The 23961-nt window shown below is 37.4% G+C and overlaps 1 protein-coding gene across 1 annotated transcript in view; it reads right to left on the reverse strand.

Moving 5' to 3' along the window:
- The window catches only part of LOC128656667 (enoyl-[acyl-carrier-protein] reductase, mitochondrial), a 146518-nt gene that overhangs the window by 100654 nt on the left and 21903 nt on the right, over window positions 1-23961 (reverse strand). The window contains exons 2-3 of the mRNA XM_053710694.1: window positions 3087-3184; window positions 1633-1764 (exon numbers count right to left, since the gene is read on the reverse strand). Of these exons, the coding sequence (XP_053566669.1) occupies window positions 1633-1764; window positions 3087-3184 (230 nt within the window). The remainder of the gene's footprint in view (window positions 1-1632; window positions 1765-3086; window positions 3185-23961) is intronic.

Consider the following 23961-nt stretch of genomic DNA (forward strand, 5'->3'; position numbering starts at 1 on the left):
CCCCCATATTATTGCTGTACTCAACAATGCACTTTGCACTTTGAATCTGGTCATCCTTTTCTTTGATAGACACAGGCACTGTAGTTTCATCATGCATTGTGGACAGCATGTACACTTCCTTTTTGTCAGTGTACCGAAGGACTATTACTTCTTCTTGATGTAAAGCAGTTGTTGTGCCTCTACATTTTTTGACATATATCAGTTGCTGGTGTAGTAGTTTTCCAGCCATAGATGGTACCCTTTGTTCGGCAAGGTTAGGAGGAGATCCCATATTATTTTGCTGTTTTGTGCCAATTGAATCTAGGCAGCCAGGTGGATCAAGGTAGCTGTATCTTCCTTCATAAATGCAAAATGCCCAGGTACAGCCTGTACTGCATTTACACAATTTGTGAAATTTTATTTCATGGAGTGACCGCTTGGATGGAATATACTACTTAAAAAGCGATCTTCCATTAAATTTCATGAGGAATCCATCTACAACATAGATGTTCTTGCCAGGGCTGTAATTTTCTGAATTTTTTTCAGATAGGTGGTTTATCAGGGGCCGTATCTTGTATAGCCTGTCATGAAAGTAATAATTTCTAGGGGAGCACTGGGCATTATCGTTAAAATGAAGAAACCACAGCAGCTGTTGATATCTATACCTCTTCATAATCCCTGGGAAAAGAGGGGTAGTCAGGATGGGGTTTTGGTTCCATTAGGAACGTATGCTGGGTTTCTTCACTATGCTCATTAATAATGTCAGTGAAACATTTTTTTTAGTTTCAGATAGGTCAGTGGGGTGCAAGGTATTTTTTCCGACAGTAATAATGTGGATTTTCTGACAGATACTGACTGGCATATAAATTTGTTTGAGCAAGTATGTTCTCAAATATCTTATCTGTCAGAAACAAGTAAATGTTCACATTAGTGGACATATTGTTTTGATCAAAAGTTGGTTGTGTTTAGGTGCACATTACATATATAGGATAAAGGACTCCCTTTATTTTAAAATGTAATACTGTTCCATCAGTTTCTAAACAGTGAAGAAAATATAATATGGACTGACAAAGTTTACTGAGAAAAACATCATATTGTGAAATTGCAATTAATTTTTTAAATACTCTAAAATGATACATCAAATAAACAAATTGAAATAAAAAACACATTCTATATAAAACTGCAGCTATTCAATCTTCTGACAATTGGGGGGGGGGTTCCTGCAGAAAAGGGCGTTAATATAAAGAGTTTAAAACTGGTATGGAAACAGGAAATGCATGTTTGTGTAAACTGCTAGCAAAGATTGATAACTGGCTAATCAAGGCAACATCTGAGGTAACGGGCAGAGAGGGGCCCACCTCCCTTAATATGGAAGTGCTAAGTAACTTTAATCAGGAAAGGAGCATTACTTTTTTCAAATACAAAAAATGTAATACCTTTTAAATATTTTATTTTATATACAATAATAATAATAATAGTAATAATAATAATATTAAAGATATGTAAGTTAGTTACAAGCATATTCATTAATTATAACTCATCTCGTGAGCTCATCAATGTATGTATAGGATTAAACAATTTTATGTCACACAATAATAAATAGCATTAAAACATAATTTTTAATTGATTATCCATTACTTTTTTTTTACTTACCAAAGCAGGATTTTACTGGAATAACCCAATCTCCTGGTTTTATATTATGCACCTCACTTCCAACATTTAACACCTTTCCCACACCTTCATTCCCACCAATTGCTGGCAAAGAAGGGATAATCCCATATGTGCCTGGAAAATAGAGTTGGATGGTAAAAAGGTTTCAACTCCAATTTATTGTGAGAAGACAACAAAATTTAACAAAAATAATTCTAAATTGACAACATGATAACTCAGAGTAGTCTGTTTTGAGTGTAATTTGATGCTTAATTAAATCTAGTTTTCAGTTGAAACTTTGATAAACTACAAACCTTATTTATGCCCAGATTACAAATGGAGTGTTATTAATAGTACCCTGTATGCTGTCCATCTTGCGTCCCTGCTCTAAGAATAGAGCACAATCTGATATTACAAGTTTATGGTAAAAATGAATTACCAGAGAATGTTCGTGTGTCCTACATTATTTTAGTGCACCCTATACTTTCAATGCGGTCGCACTAAACATATCTCAAATTACATGTGGTGAATTGCATAACAGGGCTAAAAAAGTTAGCAAACTGGATACCTGAAGTAAAATGTTAGGACAAATTAAAAGTGTTTCTCTCATATTTATACATATTAAAAGTAAAATATATGTTTCTTTTATTTAAATACATTTAAAGAGATATGGTATATGACAAGGTATTGAATTTCGAAGGGCTCAATGGTGTATATGTATATGTGTGAATTTGTATGTGTTTATGTATCTTTGTGTATGTGTACATACAGTATGTATCTGCATGCATACATACTCATTCATATGTACACATATATATATCTTTAGATATTTACAGTAAATATATATATATATATTTTATACTGTGTGAAGAACAAAATATTACTTCTCTTTTGTAATGCACCATCAGCTTAGCGCACATTTGTATTAGCGCTTGAGTGAAAGCCAGGATCTGAGTTCTGTAGCGCTCCCCATAGAAGTCTGTTAGGTGAGGGATTAACCGCAGCCACTCTATACAACCTCCAGATGTTAGAGCACCTCAGGCTTTCACCCAATCGCTACCATTTTACTTTCAACTTGAAATATGAAAGCAAAAATAAGAGTGCTATTGAATGAACCTGAGCGGTTAGAGTTCAATAGCGCTAATATTTCTGTGCAATCTAGGTTTAGAGGGAAGAATGCTACTTAGTGTAAGTTACAGCTTTCAAAAAACACTATAGTTTACTCAATTTTGTAAGCAATACATTAGAATACATCAAACAGCTGCAGATTAGGCTGTAAATACACTTAATTTAGCATTCCTACAGCTCATATTCAATTTTTAGGTCTTCCCTTTTGTCTCATACCTTCAAGCACTGTAGTTGATTTAACCAATTTGCCACTCTCTCCCTTGACCTAACCTCCTTATCTCAATTGATAATGCATATGATAGTTGATCAGGTGTTGATATATAGGTTACCTTGCAACATGTTTATATCTGCTGGATTTACTGGTGCAGCAAGCATTCTTATATGAATATCTTCATCTCCAACATAATGCAAAGGCACTTTTTCCAAGCTGAATAAGAGAAAAACAATTGCAATGATTTCCTTACAGTGACACACAACAGTATTCCTAGTAGAGGTCTATCACTATTGCGATATTTGAGTCTTTTTGGGGGTTGTGAATGTTAGTGTAGTTATCTTTATAGAAGGCTGTTTTGCTTTATATCAGTGCATTTTGTACTCTATCTTGGTTAAACGGACACCAGAATTTATGTTGTTTACAAAGAAAGATAATCCCTTTATTACCCATTCCACAGTTTTGCATACATTGTCAGAGAAAAGGGTACGGTCGAGGTCCGTTTGTGAACACTTAGGGTACAACTGCTGTGGTTGTACCCTCAATGGATCATAATTACAACTTAAGGAGCTAATATGTACCATTTAGGCATAAATAAGGTACAAATATGTTTCCAACGGTCAAAGGGTCCATGTCTGTACCATTAAATCCCCCCAAAAAGGGGATGGGTCAAGGCTGCCAAACCCTGCAAGTCCATATAATGTATACACCTCAATTATTCAATGAACACATAACTGACAGTCACCAAAAATGAATTCAACATACATGTTGTACAGCAAAATAATTAATCTTCAATGGTTGTTAGTAATATGCAAGAAGTAGGCAAGGCAACAAAAAATACTTAACAACCCATATCTTCAATGATACTGTGTTGCTTGTTCTTTTTTTATTATTATTTTTATTGAAGACACAAAGAAAAAAACAATAAGGTAACATACATAATTACAAATTCTCACCTACCTAGAAGTATACAAAGATGTGAGAATATGCATATCCCATATCCATATAACATGTTTATAAAACACAAATTTGTCAATGAAAAGAGTACAAGGTTCCAAAATGTGTCGAACAAAATGCAAACAATATTCATAATATGAACATCATAATATGTAAATGTAGAAAATAAAGAATATAAAGAATAGTCTTCCTGTGTCTGCCTTATAATATTTTTTATAACGCAATGAATTAGGTTTTTTATGTATAAATAATATAGTGAAGATTAAATCATTGAGTTTAAAACTTATCATAGTTGCAAAAGAATGCTAGAGATTATTTCTGGGTTTTTTCCTTTTTTTTTTAATTTTCCGCCTTTAGGGGGTGAGGGGAAGTTGTAGGATATTAGTTTGGAATCTATAGTACAGATAACTAACAGCGCTCACCTACTTCCTTATGGCTCCTGGGTAATAGGGTATCTAGCTTACCCTAATAAAAGTTACAAATACAAAAATAGTCCAAGAGCGCCTGTGAATAGGCGAAGGAAGATTTTAACAGATTAACGATGTTCAAATGTTTATTACAAATCATAAATCATAAATATAAATAACATGGATCCATGTATACTACATACATATAAAAACAATAAAAACAATCAGAATATGGAAACAATTTGCAAGCAGTTGTCAATTATAACAATTAAAAACGGTTGCCAATCATAACAATGAGAATGATGTTCCTATGAAGTCTCACCAATTAGGGAGATAAACAAATGGGAGTCATATAAAAAGATTTCTAAAATTATAAAAAATATCTTAAAATAATGACAAAACCAAAAAATGTGTTTAGATAGTAAAAAATACAGTGAAAAATTAGTTGGAAAAGTCCAGTGATATTATAAAAATATATAAAATATAAAAATATAAATCCTGTGATAAAAAAATCCTGTGATAAAAAATATAAAAACGGTGGAAAAATATGTGAAAAAATTCCTTGTGAAAAAATATATGCAAAATAAATTATGCAAAATAAATAAATAATGTGGACCCCAAAAGAAAAAAGTGTGAAAATTGAAAATATGTGTTCAAAAAAGTTCAGTGGTATGTATAATCCAAATGAGTTGTTGGTTACTAATTGTTAGTGAGTGCTCCTCCTAGTGAGTGTTTTCTTATAAGGGAATTTTCAAGTGTATCCGTGTAAATGATGATAGTTTTTCCTTTTAATTAGATAGCTGTGCTTTTCCTTTCAGTGATATCTTTAGTAGTTCCTGTAAATTAAAAAAATAACATAGTGCAATAACATTTCAAAAACCTGAACAATATTGAAATAATGCTCACCAATTTGTCAACGCGTTTCGGCCTCTTTTATAGGCCTTTCTCAAGACTATATTGTGGTGAGTAATGGTGGCTCTATTTATGTGTATTGGTAACCAATAGGTTATTGTAATTTTGGCGCTAAAAATTCATTGGTCTTGACCCAGAAGTATTCTTTGTATTTCACTTCCATTTTAATATTTGATACTTCGATTGTTACTGTTTTTTATTTATTTATTATTTATTTTTGCTGTGTTAGCCTTCATGATCTTATTAGATAGGTCAGTTATATGAAAATATTTGTTTAAAACAATCGCTCCGTAACTGCGCACATGAGCGTCAAACCGGAAGTCACATGATGTTTGTTTACTTCCGGTAAGTGGTTGTGGACATGAGAATATTTGTTTAAAGCGATCGCTCCGTGAGCGTAAAACCGGAAGTCACATGATGTATGTTTACTTCCGGTTTCAGTTTCGATGCTATGTTATGGTAGTACTAGATAGCGGTAAATATCCTATGTTGCAGTGATATTAAATAACGGTAAATGTCTTATGTAAATCAAATGAATTTGATCAACAATATCCATATTCAAACCTTATTGACATTGAGATGAGCAATGATATTTTCTGGGATATATAAATAGGCTGATATTAATACAAAATACATTAATATAAAAATTCCATAATATAAAAAATCGTAAAATGCTTAAAAATATATAAAATGGATAGTATACATAACATAAAAATACATAACATGAGAATACATAAAAATATATAAGTTATAGTAATAGCATAAAAAGACTTAAGTAACAAAATACATCAGTTATAACTTTTAAGGTGGGGTATCTAAAATCCTTGCCAGAAAATGCATAAAATTCCCAAAATGGATAAGTATAGATAAGATTAATGTCTTGGAGCACATTGTATGGGGATGATACAAATTAGACAATTTCATAAAAAGAAAATTGAACACGATTGGATAAATAAACTAGTTATTATTATACTTAAAACGGATATTAAAACGGGTATTAAAACGGATATAAAAACTGGAATATATACTACATCCAGGGGACCTTATAGTATCGGTGAATAGTGTTTGAACAAGACTCAGTTAGATAAGTGTACAGTGATAATTAACACTTGGCTATGGAAAGCTAGTATGAAGATACATGCAAAACTAACTAAGTGTTACCTGTTGTCTGAGTGTCAAGGGTTCTTAGTACTCAATAAATGTGAGAGATCCTCTCTATTATTCAAACCTCTGGGGTATAAACAGTCAATATTAAAAATCCATTTGGATTCAGTGGTCAGTAGGCGTCTCTCGTAGTCACCTCCCCTCCAATTAGGTATCACTATTTGTATGCCTATATAATTAAAATCTTTGGCCTAGATTTGGAGTTCGGCGGTAGCCGTCAAAACCAGCGTTAGAGGCTCCTAACGCTGGTTTTGGCCGCCCGCTGGTATTTGGAGTCAGTCATTAAAGGGTCTAACGCTCACTTTTCAGCCGCGACTTTTCCATACCGCAGATCCCCCTACGCCATTTGCGTATCCTATCTTTTCAATGGGATCTTTCTAACACCGGTATTTAGAGTCGTTTCTGAAGTGAGCGTTAGAGCTCTAACGACAAAACTCCAGCCGCCTGAAAATAGCAGGAGTTAAGAGCTTTCTGGCTAACGCCGGTTCATAAAGCTCTTAACTACTGTACCCTAAAGTACACTAACACCCATAAACTACCTATGTACCCCTAAACCGAGCTCCCCCCACATCGCCGCCACTCGATTAAAATTTTTTAACCCCTAATCTGCCGACCGCCACCTACGTTATACTTATGTACCCCTAATCTGCTGCCCCTAACCCCGCCGACCCCTGTATTACATTTATTAACCCCTAACCTGCCCCCCACAACGTCGCCGCCAGCTACTTAAAATAATTAACCCCTAATCTTCCGACCGCAAAGCGCCGCAACCTACGTTATCCCTATGTACCCCTAATCTGCTGCCCCTAACACCGCCGACCCCTATATTATATTTATTAACCCCTAATCTGCCCCCCTCAACGTCGCCGACACCTGCCTACACTTATTAACCCCTAATCTGCCGAGCGGACCGCACCGCTACTATAATAAAGTTATTAACCCCTAACCCGCCTCACTAACCCTATCATAAATAGTATTAACCCCCTAATCTGCCCTCCCTAACATCGCCGACACCTAACTTCAATTATTAACCCCTAATCTGCCGACCGGAGCTCACCGCTATTCTAATAAATGGATTAACCCCTAAAGCTAAGTCTAACCTTAACCCTAACACCCCCCTAACTTAAATATAATTTACATCTAACGAAATAAATTAACTCTTATTAAATAAATGATTCCTATTTAAAGCTAAATACTTACCTGTAAAATAAATCCTAATATAGCTACAATATAAATTATAATTATATTATAGCTATTTTAGGATTAATATTTATTTTACAGGCAACTTTGTAATTATTTTAACCAGGTACAATAGCTATTAAATAGTTAAGAACTATTTAATAGTTACCTAGTTAAAATAATAACAAATTTACCTGTAAAATAAATCCTAACCTAAGATATAATTAAACCTAACACTACCCTATCAATAAAATAATTAAATAAAATACCTACAATTACCTACAATTAACCTAACACTACACTATCAATAAATTAATTAAACACAATTCCTACAAATAAATACAATTAAATAAACTAGCTAAAGTACAAAAAATAAAAAAGAACTAAGTTACAAAAAATAAAAAAATATTTACAAACATAAGAAAAATATTACAACAATTTTAAACTAATTACACCTACTCTAAGCCCCCTAATAAAATAACAAAGTCCCCCAAAATAAAAAATTCCCTACCATATTCTAAATTAAAAAAGTTACAAGCTCTTTTACCTTACCAGCCCTGAACAGGGCCCTTTGCGGGGCATGCCCCAAGAATTTCAGCTCTTTTGCCTGTAAAAGAATAAATACAATACCCCCCCCCCCAACATTACAACCCACCACCCACATACCCCTAATCTAACCCAAACCCCCCTTAAATAAACCTAACACTAAGCCCCTGAAGATCTTCCTACCTTGTCTTCACCATCCAGGTTCACCGATCCGTCCTGAAGAGCTCCTCCGATGTCCTGATCCAAGCCCAAGCGGGGGGCTGAAGAGGTCCATGATCCGGTCAAAGTCTTCATCCAAGCGGGGCAGAAGAGGATCTTCCATCCGATTGAAGTCATCATCCAGGCGGCATCTTCTATGGTCTTCCATCCGGAGCGAAGCGGCAGGATCCTGAAGACCTCCAGCGCGGAACATCCATCCGGACCGACGACTGAACGACGAATGACTGTTCCTTTAAGGGACGTCATCCAAGATGGCGTCCCTCGAATTCCGATTGGCTGATAGGATTCTATCAGCCAATCGGAATTAAGGTAGGAATTTTCTGATTGGCTGATGGAATCAGCCAATCAGAATCAAGTTCAATCCGATTGGCTGATCCAATCAGCCAATCAGATTGAGCTCGCATTCTATTGGCTGTTCCGATCAGCCAATAGAATGCGAGCTCAATCTGAATCAATATATATATATATTATAGTGTTAGGTTTAATTATATCTTAGGTTAGGATTTATTTTACAGGTAAATTTGTTATTATTTTAACTAGGTAACTATTAAATAGTTCTTAACTATTTAATAGCTATTGTACCTGGTTAAAATAATTACAAAGTTGCCTGTAAAATAAATATTAATCCTAAAATAGCTATAATATAATTATAATGTATATTGTAGCTATATTAGGATTTATTTTACAGGTAAGTATTTAGCTTTAAATAGGAATCATTTATTTAATAAGAGTTAATTTATTTCGTTAGATGTAAATTATATTTAAGTTAGGGGGGTGTTAGGGTTAAGGTTAGACTTAGCTTTAGGGGTTAATCCATTTATTAGAATAGCGGTGAGCTCCGGTCGGCAGATTAGGGGTTAATAATTGAAGTTAGGTGTCGCCGATGTTAGGGAGGAAAGATTAGGGGGTTAATACTATTTATTATAGGGTTAGTGAGGCGGGTTAGGGGTTAATAACTTTATTATAGTAGCGCTCAGGTCCGCTCGGCAGATTAGGGGTTAATAAGTGTAGGCAGGTGTCGGCGACGTTGAGGGGGGCAGATTAGGGGTTAATAAATATAATATAGGGGTCGGCGATGTTAGGGCAGCAGATTAGGGGTACATAGGGATAACGTAGGTTGCAGAGGTTTACGGAGCGGCAGATTAGGGGTTAAAAAAAATATGCAGGGGTCAGCGATAGCGGGGGCGGCAGATTAGGGGTTAATAAGTGTAAGGTTAGGGGTGTTTAGACTCGGGGTACATGTTAGAGTGTTAGGTGCAGACTTAGAAAGTGTTTCCCCATAGGAAACAATGGGGCTGCGTTAGGAGCTGAACGCTGCTTTTTTGCAGGTGTTAGGTTTTTTTTCAGCTCAAACAGCCCCATTGTTTCCTATGGGGATATCGTGCACGAGCACGTTTTTGAGGCCGGCCGCGTCCGTAAGCTACTCTGGTATCGAGAGTTGCATTTGCGGTAAAAATGCTCTACGCTCCTTTTTTGGAGCCTAACGCAGCATTTGTTTGAACTCTCGATACCAGAGTTAAATTTATGGTGCGGCCAGAAAAAAGCCCGCGGAGCGTTAACAGCCCTTTTACCGCCAAACTCCAAATCTAGGCCTTTGTGACTAGCTCGATGGTGATTGGTGAAATGTCTGTAAAGTGCTGTCTCAGTGCTTTCATGTTCGATCTTTAGTAAGTGTTCTCTAATACGATCTTTGAGGGTTCTGGACGTTTGTCCTATGTATTGGAGTCCACAACTGCACCATATTAAATAGACAACCCCTCTGTCACTGCATCTTATAAGATCATTAATCTTATATCTCACCTTCGAGTTAAAAGAAGTGAATTCTTTAGTTTTAACACCTCTTTTGCAGGCTTTACAGTTTAGACACGGGAAAAACCCTTTGATCTCTCTGCCAAATACATCTCTTGTCCTGTTGGATACTCTCTTAGGTATACTGGGGGACAGTTTTTATATGACTCCCATTTGTTAATCTCCCTAATTGGTGAGACTTCATAGGAACATCATTCTCATTGTTATGATTGGCAACCGTTTTTAATTGTTATAATTAACAACTGCTTGCAAATTGTTTCCATATTCTGATTGTTTTTATTGTTTTTATATGTATGTAGTATACATGGATCCATGTTATTTATATTTATGATTTATGATTTGTAATAAACATTTGAACATCGTTAATCTGTTAAAATCTTCCTTCGCCTATTCACAGGCGCTCTTGGACTATTTTTGTATTTGTAGTTTGGAATCTATGCCAGACTAGTAGGTTTGTGGGGAAGGGAGGGAGGAAAGAAGGGGGAAGGGAGAGAGCTGTGTTGCTGGTTCTAAATAGCACACAAGCACTTAACATTTTAATGCATTTAAACATAAAGCAAATATATTAACTTAAATTATAAAGATTTTTTTTTTTAAATTCTATAAAATAAACAAGAGCTGTTCAAGAACCGTTTAAAAAAAAATAGAAAAAAAATTGTAACCATTCTCCAGTCACATACATGGGCATTGTGTAACACGCCATAGCGCCATCTATTGGTTGAAAGTTCCTTGACATGTGTAGCACAGCTCCATCTCCAAAATGTGTACTGGGGAAATAGACTCATTTGCATATATTTTGCATTGAGTGACAATTCAATGTATGGTTGTGAGTTTTATTGTTTATCCCTCCCCTGAATCCCCCTTCCTTTCGATATATTTGAGTTATATTTTATTACTATGTTGTTTTCTTTATGTTTTCTATATATTTACGTTTTATGTGGTGTGTCACTCTAAGTTAAATGGGGTGTTGTTAGAGTCTAGTACAGAGTGTAATAAAACATTTAAAGTAATTCCTTTTGGAACTGGTAGTTTAGCCTGGTTCTTTCAGGAATTCCTGTAGTAGTTTCACTATCTAAACTTTATTGTGGATATTGTAATATTGTCTGATCAAGAACACAATTGGTAAATGCATATTTGATTATTTTAAAATATGATGGAACGGCATTTTTAATATTCTGTGTTAAGTACAAATTTGTCATCATGAGGTAAAAAGGGCTTGTCACTGGGACAATACCCTGAAAAGGCCAAATTCTTACTATTTTTAAGGGTACATTATTATACCATAGCATTGAGTTCCAATCTAGTCACCAAAGGTACATATTTGCATTTAAAAGGTACAATCTGCAAGGGTACCAATATGTACCCATGTTAAAGGGTACAGTGGGTGTACCTTTGAGGGTACTGCCCCAGTGAAAAGCTGTTGTACCCCTAAAGGTACAATCTTTGCAAAAAATTTCTGACAGTGTAACCAACACTGTTATAGAAATACACTTTTTACCTTTGTGATTAACTTGTATCTAAGCTTCTGCAAACTGACCCCTTGTTTCAGTTCTTTTGACAGACTTGCATTTTAGCCAATCAGTGCTTACTCCAGGGTAACTTCACGTGCATGAGCTCAATGTTATCTATATGAAACACATGAACTAATGCCCTCTAGTGGTCAAAATGCATTCAGATTAGAGGCAGTATTCAAGGTCTAAGAAATTAGCATATGAACCTCCTAGGTTTAGCTTTCAACTAAGAATACCAAGAGTACAAAGCAAAATTGGTGATAAAAGTAAATTGGAAAGTTGTTTAGAAAATTACATTCCCTATTTAAATCATGAAAGTTTTTTTGGACTTGACTGTCCCTTTAATAAGAAGTGCAGGTTAGAGGAGGACGAGCACAAACTAATAAGTGAGACATTTGGGCCTATTTATATGGAGCTGTAGTTATTGATAAATACTTTTTTTTCCCTAGGGATCCATTCACTAAGGGGCAATAAATTAATTTTTAATAATGCAAATGGTAAAAATAGTATAGTTTGTTATTTTGTTATCAGTACAGAACAATATTTTACAGAGAAAATCTGTATGAGCCAGATGGGAAATCCAACAATTCAAATATATTTCTGGCGATATTATTCACAGGTGTGTAGAGATAGCTGCACATTTGTATCAAATGATCAAGGCATTTTAGTCTGTAGTCACAAAATTAAGATATTTTTTCTATTTTATTTGCAAAAATGATGATCCCTCAAATTAGTCTATTCAATTTTAAAGGACATTCCAGACTAATCATGACTGCTTAAAGGGACAGGATAGGAAACCAAAACATTTTATTTCACATTTTGAATAAAACATACAATTTTAAACAACTTTTCAATTTACTTCCATTATCAAATTTACCTCATTAATAAAAAGAGAGAAGCACTCAACTTGGGAACAAACAATAGCATAATAGCTTGTTCTATAGCCAGTTACCACCCTAGAAGCAGCCTCTTTCTCCTGTTAAGTGTGGTCAGTCCACGGGTCATCATTACTTGTGGGATATTTGCTCCTCCCCAACAGGAAGTGCAAGAGGATCACCCAGCAGAGCTGCTATATAGCTCCTCCCCTCTACGTCACACCCAGTCATTCTCTTGCACCCAACTGATAGGATGTGTGAGAGGACTGTGGTGATTATACTTAGTTTTTATAACTTCAATCAAAAGTTTGTTATTTTAAAACAGCACCGGAGTGTGTTGTTCCTTCTCAGGGAGAATTTGAAGAAGAATCTACCTGAGTTTTTGTATGATTTTAGCCGGAGTAGTTAAGATCATTTTGCTGTTCTCGGCCATCTGAGGAGTGAGGTAAACTTCAGATCAGGGGACAGCGGGCAGGTTCACCTGCAAAGAGGTATGTAGCAGCATATTATTTTCTGAGGAATGGAATTGACTGAGAAAATACTGCCAATACCTATATAATGTAAGTTCAGCCTTAAATGCAGTAGTAGCAACTGGTATCAGGCTGTCATGTATGTATATTTACACTTCAGTATTCTGGGGAATGGCACTTCACTGGGATAATACTGTATGCATAAAACTTTAGCCTATCTTGCAGTGAGAACGGCTAGCAGCAGGCTTTCTATGACAATTCATTTATTTGATGTTAAACGTTTTGCTGGCATGTTAAATCGTTTAATTTTCTGAGGTACTGGGTGAAAAATTGTTTTGGGCACTGTTTTTTTCCACTTGGCGGTCATTTTATTTAATTTAAAACAGTTTACTGATCTCCCTCACTGTTGTGTGTGAGGGGGAGGGGCTTAATTTGGCGCTTTTGCTACGCATCAAAAATTCAGTCACAAGTCTGTTTTCTTCCATGCATGATCCGGTTTGTCTCTACAGAGCTCAAGGGTCTTCAAAAATTATTTTGAGGGAGGTAATCACTCACAGCAGACCTGTGAGATTGTGCTTTGACTGTGATAAAAAACGTTATATTCTGTACATTTTTTCTGCTGTTTAAGGGTTAGTTATCCATTGCTAATGGGGGCAATCCTTTGCTAAAATTGTGTTTTTACCGGAAAGAGTTTGATTTTATAGTTTCTCCGGTTTATTGTTACTCAACTGTCATAACTTTTTCTGTGCTTCTTAAAGGCACAGTACGTTTTTCATATTATTTGTAAATTGAATTGAAAAGTATTTCCAAGTTTGCTGGTTTAATTGCTAGTGTGTTAAACATGTCTGACTCAGAGGAATATCTCTGTGCTATATGTGCTAAAGCCAAAGTGGAGCCCAATAGAAATTTATGTACTAATTGCATTGATGCTACTTTAAATAAAAATCAATCTGTACAAATTGAACATCATTCACCAAACAACGAGAGGAAAGTTATGCCGACTAACTCTCCTCACGTGTCAGTACCTGCATCTCCCGCTCGGGAGGTGCGTGATATTGTAACGCCGGGTACTTCAGGGTGGCCATTACAAATCACATTACAGGACATGGCTAATGTTATGACTGAAGTTTTGTCTAAATTACCAGAACTTAGAGGGAAGCGAGATCACTCTGGGGTGAGAACAGAGTGCGCTGATAATAATAGGGCCATGTCAGATACTGCGTCACAGTATGCAGAACATGAGGACGGAGAGCTTCAATCTGCAGGTGACGGTTCTGATCCCAATAGAGTGGATTCAGACATTTCTAATTTTAAGTTTAAGCTTGAAAACCTCCGCGTACTGCTAGGGGAGGTATTAGCGGCTCTGAATGATTGTAACACCGTTGCAATCCCAGAGAAATTATGTAGGCTGGATAGATACTATGCGGTACCGGCGAGTACTGACGTATTTCCTATACCTAAGAGGCTTACAGAGATAATTACTAAGGAGTGGGATAGGCCCGGTGTACCCTTTTCCCCCCCTCCTGTGGGCAAGAGATGTCCAGGATCCCTGGGTGTTAGAGATCATATCTCAGGGATATCTTCTGGACTTCAAATCCTCTCCCCCAAAAGGGAGATTTCATCTGTCAAGGTTGTCGACAAACCAAATAAAGAAAGAGGCGTTTCTACGCTGTGTACAAGATCTTTTACTAATGGGAGTGATCCATCCGGTTCCGCGGTCGGAACACGGACAGGGGTTTTACTCAAATCTGTTTGTGGTTCCCAAGAAAGAAGGAACCTTCAGACCAATCTTGGATTTAAAGATCCTAAACAAATTCCTAAGAGTTCCATCGTTCAAAATGGAAACTATTCGGACAATCCTACCCATGATCCAAAAGGGTCAGTACATGACCACAGTGGATTTAAAGGATGCTTACCTTCACATACCGATTCACAGAGATCATTACCGGTATCTAAGGTTTGCCTTCCTAGACAGGCATTACCAGTTTGTAGCTCTTCCATTCGGATTGGCTACGGCTCCAAGAATCTTCACAAAGGTTCTGGGTGCTCTTCTGGCGGTACTAAGACCGCGAGGAATTTCGGTAGCTCCGTACCTAGACTACATTCTGATACAAGCTTCAAGCTTTCAAACTGCCAAGTCTCATACAGAGTTAGTACTGGCATTTCTAAGGTCGCATGGGTGGAAGGTGAACGAAAAGAAGAGTTCTCTCTTCCCACTCACAAGAGTTCCCTTCTTGGGGACTCTTATAGATTCTGTAGAAATGAAGATCTACCTGACAGAAGACAGGTTAACAAAGCTTCAAAATCCTTGCCGTGTCCTTCATTCCATTCAACACCCGTCAGTGGCTCAATGCATGGAGGTGATCGGCTTAATGGTAGCGGCAATGGACATAGTACCCATTGCACGCCTACATCTCAGACCGCTGCAATTGTGCATGCTAAGTCAGTGGAATGGGGATTACTCAGATTTGTCCCCTACTCTGAATCTGGATCAAGAGACCAGAAATTCTCTTCTATGGTGGCTTTCTCGGCCACATCTGTCCAGGGGGATGCCATTCAGCAGGCCAGATTGGACAATTGTAACAACAGACGCCAGCCTACTAGGTTGGGGCGCTCAGGGATCATGGACTCAGGAGGAGAGTCTCCTGCCAATAAACATTCTGGAATTGAGAGCAGTTCTCAATGCCCTTCTGGCTTGGCCCCAGTTAACAACTCGGGGGTTCATCAGGTTTCAGTCGGACAACATCACGACTGTAGCTTACATCAACCATCAAGGAGGGACAAGAAGCTCCCTAGCAATGATGGAAGTATCAAAGATAATTCGCTGGGCAGAGTCTCACTCTTGCCACCTATCAGCAATACACATCCCGGGAGTGGAGAACTGGGAGGCGGATTTCCTAAGTCGTCAGACTTTTCATCCGGGGGAGTGGGAACTTCATCCGGAGGTCTTTGCCCAAATACTTCGACGTTGGGGCAAACCAGAAATAGATCTCATGGCGTCTCGACAGGAGCGGTCCTGGTAGATGCTTTGACAGCACCTTGGACCTTCGGGAGGGCTTATGTGTTTCCACCCTTCCCGATGCTTCCTCGATTGATTGCCAGGATCAAACAGGAGAGAGCATCGGTGATTCTAATAGCGCCTGCGTGGCCACGCAGGACCTGGTATGTAGATCTAGTGGACATGTCATCCTGTCCACCTTGGTCTCTGCCTCTGAGACAGGACCTTCTGATCCAGGGTCCCTTCAAACATCAAAATCTAATTTCTCTGAAGCTGACTGCCTGGAAATTGAACGCTTGATTTTATCAAAACGTGGATTTTCTGAGTCAGTAATTGATACCTTAATACAGGCTAGGAAGCCTGTTACCAGAAAGATTTACCATAAAATATGGCGTAAATACTTATATTGGTGCGAATCCAAAGGTTACTCTTGGAGTAAGGTTAGGATTCCTAGGATATTGTCTTTTCTACAAGAAGGTTTAGAAAAGGGTTTATCCGCTAGTTCCTTAAAGGGACAGATCTCAGCTCTGTCCATTCTTTTACACAAACGTCTGTCAGAAGTTCCAGACGTTCAGGCTTTTTGTCAGGCTTTGGCCAGGATTAAGCCTGTGTTTAAAACTGTTGCTCCGCCATGGAGTTTAAACTTAGTTCTTAACGTTTTACAGGGTGTTCCGTTTGAACCCCTTCATTCCATTGATATCAAATTGTTATCTTGGAAAGTTCTGTTTTTAATGGCTATTTCCTCGGCTCGAAGAGTCTCTGAGTTATCGGCCTTACATTGTGATTCTCCTTATCTGATTTTTCATTCAGACAAGGTAGTTCTGCGTACTAAACCTGGGTTCTTACCTAAGGTGGTCACTATCAGGAATATCAATCAAGAGATTGTTGTTCCATCTTTGTGTCCTAATCCTTCTTCGAAGAAGGAACGTCTTCTACACAATCTGGATGTAGTTCGTGCCCTGAAATTTTATTTACAGGCAACTAAAGATTTTCGACAAACGTCTTCCCTGTTTGTCGTTTATTCTGGTCAGAGGAGAGGTCAAAAAGCTTCTGCTACCTCTCTCTCTTTTTGGCTTCGTAGCATAATACGTTTAGCTTATGAGACTGCTGGACAGCAGCCTCCTGAAAGAATTACAGCTCATTCTACTAGAGCTGTGGCTTCCACTTGGGCCTTTAAGAATGAGGCCTCTGTTGAACAGATTTGCAAGGCTGCAACTTGGTCTTCTCTTCATACTTTTTCCAAATTTGACACTTTTGCTTCTTCGGAGGCTGTTTTTGGGAGAAAGGTTCTTCAGGCAGTGGTTCCTTCCGTATAAAGATCCTGCCTGTCCCTCCCGTCATCCGTGTACTTTAGCTTTGGTATTGGTATCCCACAAGTAATGATGACCCGTGGACTGACCACACTTAACAGGAGAAAACATAATTTATGCTTACCTGATAAATTCCTTTCTCCTGTAGTGTGGTCAGTCCACGGCCCGCCCTGTTTTTTATGGCAGGTCTAAATTTTTAAATTATACTCCAGTCACCACTGCACCCTTTAGCTTCTCCTTTCTCGTTGGTTCTCGGTCGAATGACTGGGTGTGACGTAGAGGGGAGGAGCTATATAGCAGCTCTGCTGGGTGATCCTCTTGCACTTCCTGTTGGGGAGGAGCAAATATCCCACAAGTAATGATGACTCGTGGACTGACCACACTACAGGAGAAAGGAATTTATCAGGTCAGCATAAATTATGTTTTTTGCTCAACATGTGCCTTTCACAGAGAAGAACTTTCCTGAAGCCCATCAGCCTGATCCTGACTTAAAGGGACAGTCAACACCAGAATTTTTGTTGTTTTAAAAGATAGATAATCCCTTTATTACCCATTCCCCAGTTTTGCATAACCAACAGTTATATTAATATACTTTTTAGCTCTGTGATAACCTTGTATCTAAGCATCTTCTGACAGCCCCCTGATCACATGACATTTTATTTATTATCTATTGACTTTCATTTTAGCCAATTAGTGCAGTGTCTGCCACAATCCACAGGCATGCTCATAATGTTATCTATAGAGTTTACCTGAACTAGCTCTCCCCTGCTGTGAACAGCAAATACAAAAGCCTGTGATTAGAGGCGGCCTTCAAGGGCTTAGAAATTATCATATGAGCTTTCCTAGGTCTAGCTTTCAACTAAGAATACCAAAAGAACAAAGCAAAATTGGTGATAAAAGTAAATTGGAAAGTTGTTTAAAATTACATGCCCTTCTCCCATCAGCACTAATACACTTGCTACCTAAGGAAGTACCGGCGGAAATTAAGAAATTGAAAACAATTTTCAATCCACTTAAGGCATGGTACAAAATCGCCACCCTTCTCTCAATTAACGTCAGAGCTTCTTATTATCTACCTTTTATAGGAAACCCTAAATTTGTAGCAGGCCTAAATTCTCCTGTTTTTAAGGGTTGGCATAATGCCGGCCTGAGCAAAGCTTGTCAGTTGTTAGATAGAGATAGGGGATGCATCAAAACGTTCCAGGAACTAAAAACAGAATTTAATGTATCTAATATAGATTTCTTTGCCTATTTACAGGCAAGACATTTTGTCTTGGAATTAACCAAAGAAAGAGGCTGGAATTGGGGATTAGGTAAACTAGAGAACTGGCTTGTCTTAGCCAGAAGTGGGTACCTGTCAATTGCCTTTTGTTATCACCTTTTGGGCACTAACAAAGGTCTTCCAATTTTAGCCAAATTGATAGCAGACTGGAATATATTAATTCCTCAAAGTAATGTCGAGTCTAAGGCGCTCCAAATATCAATGAATAAGGTTGCCCAAACTACACTTTCTACCACTTGGCGTGAGTCACAGGTTAAGATTCTACATAGAGCTTACTTTACCCCTAGGAGAGGCCTCAGATGTGGTAATTTGGGTTTCAATGAATGTCCTAAGTGTTCTTACTATGCAGCAGATCTAATGCACATGTTCTGGTCATGCCCAAAAATAAGGAACTTTTGGTTCAAACTAGAATACTGGTTAAAAAATTTACTAAAAATAGCTTCTGTGTCCCTATCATTTTTTCAGATAATATTCTGCGTAAATACAACGCCTGGTAAGCACAGCAATGAAAAAATAGTAATTTCCTCTATTCTTGCTGCTAGATATTTAATATGTAAAAAATGGAAAAGCAGAGCTCTTCCAAGCATTACTGAAGTTAAGAACTGTATGAAAAAACAATGCATACTTGAGCAAAGGGATACAAATATAGATAACGAACAGGATATTAGGAAATTCTTTGATAAGTGGGCAACTTTCCTAAAGATATTTCCCACTACGGAAATAAATCTTATAATTTTTCCATTTAAAAATTCAGAAATAGTCTTACTAGGTAATTGGTAGGTACCAGGAGGGAGTGGAGGAAGGGGAATCGACGAGTGGGGGCCCTTTTCCCCCTTTTTTTTTTGTGTTGTTTTGTTGTTGTTTTTGGTGTTGTTCGTTTTTCGTTTGTATGTTGTTGTTTGTTTTTCGGAACAAATCAGAGGGAATTAAAAATAAAATAACCAACAGAGTAAAGTTATAACATCAATAGAGGGGCTTTCTTTTTTTTTCCCAGTATTTATCCACTTTGGTTTTTCTGGTTTCTCTACTGGAGTTAAATAGGGACTTGAGGGCTCTATACTTATTTTTATGCATCAATATGAACATTTATCGTGTAATGATTATTTTTTTCTGAGCGATGTGATAGAAAAGCCAATATTACTGTCTGTATATTGTATTTACACTGTTGGTGTATAAATAAAGATTTAAAAAAAAAAAAAAATTACATGCCCTATTTGAAACATGAAAGTTTTTTTTGGACTTGACTGTCCCTTTAACAGTGCAGTCCAGCCCCGAAATACCAGGTAATCCCTCTCTGAACGAGAGAAACAGCAAAACCCCAGACGTACGTTTTGACCTATTGTGGGCCTCGTCAGTGAGGTGCAGCCATATCTCTCTAGGCACATTGAGCAACGGGTCCACATCTGGATTCCTGCATCACACTTAGGGAGACTTCCCTAAGTGTCATAATTTGTATAAATAAAAAGAGAGATGCACTTAAAGGGACAGTCAAGTCCAAATAAAACTTTCATGTTTCAAATAGGGCATATAATTTTAAACAACTTCCCAATTTACTTTTATCACCAATTTTGCTTTGTTCTCTTGGTATTCTTAGTTGAAAGCTAAACCTAGGAAGGCTCGTATGATAATTTCTAAGCCCTTGAAGGCCGCCTCTAATCACATGCTTTTGTATTTGCTTTTCACAGCAGGGGAGAGCTAGTTCCTGTAAGCCATATAGATAACATTGTGAGCACGCCTGTGAATTGTGGCAGACACTGCACTAATTGGCTAAAATGAAAGTCAATAGATAATAAATAAAATGTGATGTGATCAGGGGGCTGTCAGAAGATGCTTAGATACAAGGTAATCACAGAGGTAAAAAGTATATTAATATAACCGTGGTGGCTGTGCAAAACTAGGGAATAGGTAATAAAAGGATTATCTATCTTTTAAAACAACAACAATTCTGGTGTTGACTGTCCCTTTAACTTGGGAATGAACAATAGCATAATAGCTTGTTCTATGGCTAGTTACCACCCAAGAAGCAGCCTGTTTTTGCTCAACATGTGCCTTTCACAGAGAAGAACTTTCCTGAAGCATATCAGTCCGATCCTGACTTCACAGTACAGTCCAGCCCCGAAATACCAGGCAACCCTCTCTGAACAAGGGAAACGGCAAAACCCCAGGCGTATGTTTCGGCCTATTGTGGGCCACGTCAGTGAGGTGCAGCCATATCCCTGGCTGAGCGCTTCTCTCTTTTAATTTATGCAAATTTACCTCATTATCCTGTTATCCTTTACTTATGGAACATCATTGCACTACTGGCATTTAGATAAACACATCTAGTTAGCCAATCACAAGAGACAAATGTGTGCAGGCACCAATCAGCAACTAGCTCCCACTAGTGTAGGATATGAGTGTATTCTTCTTCAACAAGGGATACCAAGAGAATGAAGCACATTTGAAAATGGAAGTGAATTTAAAAGTGTCTTAAATTTACATTCTCTATCTGCGTCATGCAAGTTTAATTTTGACTTTCCTATCCCTTTACTTATGCAAAACTCACATTTGTGATTATTAAACAATTGTATCCAGTCAGAAAACTAGGTGGTTCCATTAGATCATTTAGCCCAGCTATTCACAATCCTGACCGCTTAAAAGGAGCAGTCATTTGGGATTGTCTGGTAAAGCTGTAAATAGAGGAGAATAATTGAAGAACATTGGTCTAAATCTAAATGTGGTTTAAATCTTAAAGGGACATGAAACCCATTTTTTCTTTCATGATTTAGATAGAGAATACAATTTTGAACAACATTCCATTTTACTTCTATTATTTAATTTGCTTCTTTCTCTTGTTATCCTTTGCTGAACAGTTTATCTAGGAAAGCTCAGGAGCAGCAAAGAACCTAGGTTCTAGCTGCTGATTGGTGGCTACAAGTATATACTGTGTATACAGTATATATATATATATATATATATATATACCAATTGTCATTAGCTCACCCATATGTTCAGTCAGCAACAAGTAGTGCTGCTCATTCAACAAAGTATAACAAGAGAAAGAAGAAAAACTGATAATAGGAGTAAATTTAAAAGTTGCTTAAAATTGCATGCTCTATCTGAATCATAAAATAAAAAATAAAATTGGGTTTCCCTTTAAGGGACAGTGTACTCAGGAAAGTAGCAGGTTAGAGTTCATTGTATATTTAGTAGGTGAATGTTTCAACAGGAAAATTGTCTATTTCAACTGACAAAATAAAGGAAACATACGGCCAGATTACGAGTTTGGCGGTAAGAGCTGCTCGGTGCTAACTTGCGCGTTATTGTCACCGTTCACTTACCTACAGCGCTGGTATTACAGGTTTTCCTAAACCCGGTGTTAACAGGCAAGAAGTGAGCGTAGAGCAAAATTGTGCTCCATACCGCACTCCAATACCAGCCCTGCTTAAAGGGACACTGTACCCAAAAATTTAATTTTGTGATTCAGATTGAGCATGAAATTTTAAGCAAATTTCGAATTTACTCCTATTATCAAATTTTCTTCATTCTCTTGGTATCTTTATTTGAAATGCAAGAATGTAAGTTTAGATGCCGGCCCATTTTTGGTGAACAACCTGGGTTGTCCTTGCTGATTGGTGGATAAATTCATCCACCAATAAAAAAGTGCTGTCCAGAGTACTGAAACCAAAAGAAAGCTTAGATGCCTTCTTTTTCAAATAATGATAGCAAGAGAACGAAGAAAAATTGATAATAGGAGTAAATTAGAAAGTTTCTTAAAATTGCATGCTCTTTCTGAATTACAAAAGAAAAAAATTGGGTTCAGTGTCCCTTTAAGTCAGCGGTGAGCTGGTTGTACGTGCTCGTGCACGATTTCCCCATAGACATCAATGGGGAAAGCCGGCTGAAAAAAGTCTAACATCTGCAATAAAGCAGCGTAAAGCTCAGTAACGCAGCCCCATTGATTCCTATGGGGAAACACATTTTATGTTTACACCTAACAACCTAACATGAACCTTGAGTCTAAATACCCCTAATCTTTCACTTATTAACCCCTAATCTGCTGCCCCAGACATCGCCGACACCTACATTATATTTATTAACCCCTAATCTGCCGCTCCGGACATTGCCAACACCTACATTATACTTACTAACCCCTAATCTGATGCCCCCAACATCGCCGACACCTACATTGTATTTATTAACCCCTAATTTGTCACTCCGGACATCACCGCCACTATAATAAACATATTAACCCCTAAACCGCTGCACTCCTGCATCGCAAACACTAGTTAAATATTATTAACCCCTAATCTGATGCCCCTAACATCGCCGCCACCTACCTACATTTATTAACCCCTAATCTGCTGCCCCCAACGTCACCGCCACTATACTATATTTATTAACCCCTAAACCTAAGTCTAACCCTAACACCCCCTAACTTAAATATAATTAAAATAAATCTAAATAAAACCTACTATTAATAATAATAACTAAATAATTCCTATTTAAAACTAAATACTTACCGGTAAAATAAAGCCTAAGCTAGCTACAATATAACTAATAGTTACATTGTATCTAGCTTAGGGTTTATTTTTATTTTACAGGCAAGTTTGTATTTATTTTAACTAGGTAGAATAGTTACTAAATAGTTATTAACTATTTATTAGCTACCTAGCTAAAATACACATTTACCTGTAAAATAAAACCTAACCTGCCTTACAATAAAACCTAACCTTACACTACAATTAAATAAATTACCTAAATTAAATACAATTACCTAAATTACAAAAAAAACAAACACATGCAATCAGCCAATAGGATTGAGCTCGCATTCTATTGGCTGATTGGAACAGCCAATAGAATGCAAGCTCAATCCTATTGGCTGATTGGATCAGCCAATAGAATTGAAGCTCAATCCTATTGGCTGATTGCATCAGCCAATAGGATTTTTTCACCTTTAATTCCAATTGGCTGATAGAATTCTATCATACAATCGGTATTAAAGGGACGCCATCTTGGATGACGTCATTTAAAGGAACCTTCATTCAGCAAGAAGACCGATTGAAGAGGATGCTCCGTGCCGGATGTCTTGAAGATGGAGCCGCTCCGCGCCAGATGGATGAAGATACAAGATGCCGTCTGGATAAAGATAGAAGATGCCGTCTGGATGAAGACTTCTGCGGGCTTGGATGAAGACTTCTGCGGGCATTGATGAGGACTTCTGCCGCTTCATTGAGGATGGATGTCGGGTCTTCAAAATTGTAAGTGGATCTTCGGGGTTAGTGTTAGGCTTTTTTAAGGGTTTATTGGGTGGGTTTTAGTTTTAGATTAGGGCTTTTGGGCAATTGAAAAAAGATTTAAATGCCCTTTTAAGG

The sequence above is a fragment of the Bombina bombina genome, chromosome 4 (assembly GCF_027579735.1).
Source record: "Bombina bombina isolate aBomBom1 chromosome 4, aBomBom1.pri, whole genome shotgun sequence".
Classification (NCBI taxonomy): Eukaryota; Metazoa; Chordata; class Amphibia; order Anura; family Bombinatoridae; genus Bombina; species Bombina bombina.